This window comes from Petaurus breviceps, unplaced genomic scaffold, assembly GCF_028583685.1.
Source record: "Petaurus breviceps papuanus isolate PSGF00001 unplaced genomic scaffold, PetGlider_PUasm1.0 118, whole genome shotgun sequence".
NCBI classification, from domain to species: Eukaryota; Metazoa; Chordata; class Mammalia; order Diprotodontia; family Petauridae; genus Petaurus; species Petaurus breviceps.
This window is the reverse complement of record NW_027185616.1, coordinates 28,080,176-28,085,200: the sequence shown is the minus strand read 5'-3', so window position 1 is coordinate 28,085,200 and position 5,025 is coordinate 28,080,176. Positions and strand designations below refer to the sequence as shown.

The following is a 5,025-nucleotide window of genomic DNA, read 5'->3' as shown; positions in this document are numbered from 1 at the left end:
CTCAGCAAATGAAGACCAGAGGAAGAAACAAAGTTATCTTCTTTAACCAATTAACAAGATATGAAGAGGTTTAAAACTTGTTTTGTATGAATATTTCCATTGAAGTTGATACCATTGACTCTGAAACAAACTCCTTTTAAAAAAATTAATTAAAAGTAGAGAATAAATACAATATTTCAAAAAAGCTGTTGGAGTAGAAGGAATTTCCTGCACAAATCAGAGAAAGTTACGCTAAAAAGCTGTGTGTGTGCGTGTGTGTACTTTTTTTTTTCTTCAGAGGAGTTTCTTAACCTGCAATATGTGAAAAGATTTCAGAGGGTCCATGAATTTTGATGGGAGAAAAAGTTAACTTTACTTTGACTAATACTTAACTGAAATTTAATATTTCCTTCAGTGATGAATGTAGAAAACAAAACACTATTCTGACTGCCAAAGAGGTTCATGAAACAAACACGAAAAAAGATTAAGAACCCATGCTTCTGATATTATTTTGTTTTATTCTAATGGTTAATGTTCATTGTCAAGCAAAAGCAGCCATGAGCAGTCATTTAAAAAAAATGTTTTCAATAGTCATTTTTACTTTTCCATTCTATGCAAACAGTCCTGTCAGAAGTAAAGTGATTTTGTCAGCCTTAACACAGATTTTAGTCACACATAAAAAATACAAATCAAAGTCCTAAGTAGCTTACTATAAAAATCATTCTCCTGTAAAATGGATTAATTTTAAAAATCCTATTTTATAAAGCTATTTTTGTCTAATACCTGAGTTGTAATAAGGAATAGTGGCCAGGAGATGGTGCCCTCTTACCTGTCATGATTAACCTTGGGTCTTGAAACTTTGAAAGTTTAATTTTCAAAAGTATTTTAAAATCATATAAAAATATGTCCCTAATATCCTCAAAAATTGTTGGTATGAATGCAAAATAATCAGTTTATAAAATGCTGGTGCTGAGGGAATTAAATGTCTTGATTTTTCTCATGTCACTGAACAATTACTCTCTTTGGAACAGAAAAGGAACTTTTGAAACATTGCTTAATGGAAAAAATGAAAGATAGGTGAAGAAGTAAAAAAGAATTACAATTCCTTAGAATAACCTTAACAATCATCCAACTCATAGTAAGCATTTAATTTGCAACAACTTACAGTGCACTGTATAGCTTCTCAACTACAAATATTTTAAAGACAGATAAAACTAGCTTTCACAAAAATAAATTTAATTCTTACAATTTTTTTTCAAAACAACTTTTTTTCACAGAAGATCATTTAGAAAGAAAAATAAACAGCTTTACTTAATTATTGCTAATAGGTGGCTTTCAGTATTTCACTTTAGAAACATAACATTTCTTAATACAGGGTCATCAATGTCAAATGCTTCTTTCATTAAAAGTAATTTAGGGGAGTCTGGTCAAATTGAAAACATCATTATACTGCTTGAGGAAAAAAAATATTTTTGAGTAAAGATATGACTCAGCATTGGCAACACTTGCATGATTCCCAAAATGTTCCATGGCGGGGGAGGGATTACTGATTTTCCTGATTTAATCTGGAATAGAGTCCACTACTGGTCACTGAGCTTTTGCTAGTAAAGTAAGAGGCATCCCTGATCATTCCTGAAAATGAGTAGTCTATACTTGGCCGGAAAGGCAAAGCTGGAACCAGCCCAGATGTTAGGTAGGGTGACATAAAACCAGACAGTGCTCTTCCTGGAGAGGAATATGATAGGCGTAATGGACTGATACCTAGCCGAGGATTTAGGCTGTAGAGATTTGGATCGCCACCAAATGGAGTGGAACTAGTGTGCAAAGGAGAAAAGGCTGATTTATTCCCTAGTCTTCCTATACCTAGTCCAGCTAGGCTAAAATTAGTTCTTTGCACAGCTGTCAGTTCAGCTCCCACTGAGTTTGCAAGATCTACAGTATCTCCTTTGTGTTGTTTTCCATTCAGGATTTGTTCTATGGCTTGGACTACATCTCCTTTGCAATACTGCAGAATACTTTCTAGCCGGCTGTGTTTGTAAGTTGGGAAAATCTTAGTAAGAATATCAAGTGGGTCTCTTGGTCTGGAAGAAACTGGGGGAAAACTGGACCTAGAAGCAGCAAAGTCTTTGGCCCATTCACTTTCATTTCCGGATTCCATATCAGAGGATGACAATGATCTAGGACTCTCTGTGCCTTCCGACTGTTCCTCGGGGTGAGGGGATGTAATGTTCTCTTCCTTGTCTGAGTTTTCTGACCCAGATGGCTTCTCTTCAGCATCTCCATTAGCACCAATAGAGTCAGGAGATCGCAAGGAAAGCTGATGTGAGGTGATTATCGAACTATCTAGACTACTGTAGTATGAACCAACTTTCTGAACCTTTGAATCTGAAAGGAAGAAAAAAAATCATTTAAGTATAAATGTTCCCAGTTAATATTCAAACCAACTAATAATTATACTTAAAACCAAAATATCCATACCAGTATTACTTTGTAATAAGTAGTTTCATTTATATCTCACTTTAATGGCCTTTTTGAAGGGGAAAAAGAAAAGAAAACTATTTCTAAAACTTTCAAAAGTTTTTTTTTAACTCATAAGACAAAAAGTTTTACAGTTCATATTAACAGAATAGTTATTTAGGATTCAAAATATATAAAGTCTGCTACCACCCAAGATATTTTTTTTCTTTGATTTATGGTTTTGCTTTTTTTTTTTTTTGAGGGCAATTGGGGTTAAGTGACAAGGTCACACACCTAGTTTTGTGTGTGTCTGAGGCTGGATTTGAACTCAGGTCCTCCTGACTGCAAGGCCAGTGCTCTATTCACTGTGCCACGTAGCTGCCCCCTTATTTATGGTTTTGAATAGCAATAAAAGTCATCAAAGTTGGCAGACAGTCTTTATTATAAGAGAACAAAATGAAATTATTAAAATTGGGTCACAAACTAGAAGAAGCTACTTTTCTTTTGGCTTGAGAAAAGCTGCCCACTAAGGTTAAAACTTCAACATTGAATATTAGTATACATTCTCAAATTTCAGTTTGAATTTTTTTTTTCCTAGGACTTGTAATTTCATAGGTGTCGGAAGCCCCTGGCAATAGATTTCCTATACGAATGCAGTTCTATACCTTCTCTTCCATTTATAATCTTGGAAAGTTCACTTTAACACAGAGTTTAAAAGAATTGCCCAGGATCACATAGTATATGGCAGAGACAAGACCAAGATCCAAAGGAGGTCAGTTCTCTATCTATTGTACCATGCTAACGCTCATGCATTGTACATGGGAATGAACAATGAAAATGTATATGGGAAAATGGGGAAATACAACTACATTTCAACAATGGATTTCTAAGACACCATTAATCAAAGATGTAATGGATCTTGAGTACTACAAGTATGTACCATTTCTTCATTACCAATGCATATATACAATCTATTCTAAGAGCTAACTTCCTCTAATACATTTTTGAAATAAAGTAAGTTTACAGATATTATACAAGAAACATAATAAAATAGCACCACTGATTCTAAATGGGAGTACTCTGAGCCTGCAAAGCTTCTTTTTAGATCAAAAAATCATTACTGAGGTGTTCGTTTTCAAAAATAGATAAAAAAAAAACTTTACTCAGTTAATAACAAAACAATTTTTTTCTGCTGCAATTTGAAAGCTAATACCATAAGTAATTAGAAATTAATGGTACCAAAATAATTTTATTTAGGGATAAATAAATGATAAGAACATAGCATAAAAACAACAAAATATATTATTTAGCTATATTAAATTATTTAATGTTAATTGCTAATTCACTTACAAAAATATTTCAATTATATTTCCATGCAAAGGGGAAAACAATAGAAGTATTTAGGATGCATATTTGGTGTGCTGCCTTGAAAACTATATGATTTAATCTCACCTGACCTTTAAATATTATGCACTGAAATTGTGTCATCGTCTAAAGCAATGGTCCCTAGTCTGAATTTGCAAGAGCCCAAGTGACTCCCATTTTCTCAAAGGGGTAATTTTCATTTTTAAAAATTTAATTGTAATTGTTTTAATGTTTAAATATGGGCCAAGAAGTTGGACAAAAACTAAAAAGAGACTAAATGGCATTTTGATTCCAAAAAAATCTCAGAATTGTACTGTCTACAATACCTACAATTTTATTTTAAATGATAAGCTTTAAAAATTGCTCATATTAACTTCATTCTGCTGCATATTTTCTTATAATTAGATTGGCTAACTTTGCACCCAATGAAAAATTAAAACTTTTAATATCTTTATCCTTATAATAATTGATTTTGTGTAAAAATATTGTAAAGTAACTTCTCAGCCATTTATGAAATATATTTCTTTTTAAAATTACAGGTGAAAATTGTGGTGTTTATTTAAGCTTTGTAATTATGATTAGTGGGCTAATAACTCTGCTAAGAACAATTACCCTGTGTTACCTTGCATGTGTTTCTTGTATACATGCTCTCTTTCCTTTTGAGTATAAAAATCTTTGAGGACAAATGTAATATCTTATTCATCTTTTTATTTTTACTCTCAAACAGTGCCTAGCTTAGTAACCCATACTGAGTACTTTGTAGGTCCTCAATAACAGATATCTAAATATAGTCCCTGAATAAAATTAAAGTAGTTAACTAACATAAAAATGCTCTAAGCTTATTCTTTTTCTTTTAAAAATATTTGTTTTTTTTTTTTTAAAGTGAATTGAGGTTGCACTATCTAATTACATAGAACAACCTAACATAACTCTGGTTCATTAAAGCACTAGTCTACAGAGTGAGAGCCTCCCAATACCCCACCTTCTCCACCCTGAGCTTCGAGGCAAGGGTTTTTCACTTTGGTTCCCTGGCCTTGTTTTTGTTTGTTTGGTGTTGTTGTTCTGATAACTTGGTTTCAACATAGTAAGTTTTCTGTAATTTTGTTATACAATTTTATAACTATATCTTTAGAAGGGATCCATAGGTTCTCACCGGGTTGCCAAAGGAGTCCATGGTAGAAGGAAGGAAGGAAGGAAGGAAGGAAGGAAGGAAGGAAGGAAGGA

At 32.8% G+C, this 5,025-nt stretch overlaps 1 protein-coding gene across 1 annotated transcript in view; it reads right to left on the bottom strand.

The window, feature by feature from the left end:
- Positions 1–1,522: 1,522 nt before the first annotated feature.
- DMRTA1 (DMRT like family A1) overlaps positions 1,523–5,025 on the bottom strand; it is an 8,631-nt gene continuing 5,128 nt past the window's right edge. The window contains exons 2-3 of the mRNA XM_069087922.1: positions 4,414–4,474; positions 1,523–2,364 (exon numbers count right to left, since the gene is read on the bottom strand). Coding sequence (XP_068944023.1) covers positions 1,523–2,364; positions 4,414–4,474 — 903 coding nt within the window. The remainder of the gene's footprint in view (positions 2,365–4,413; positions 4,475–5,025) is intronic.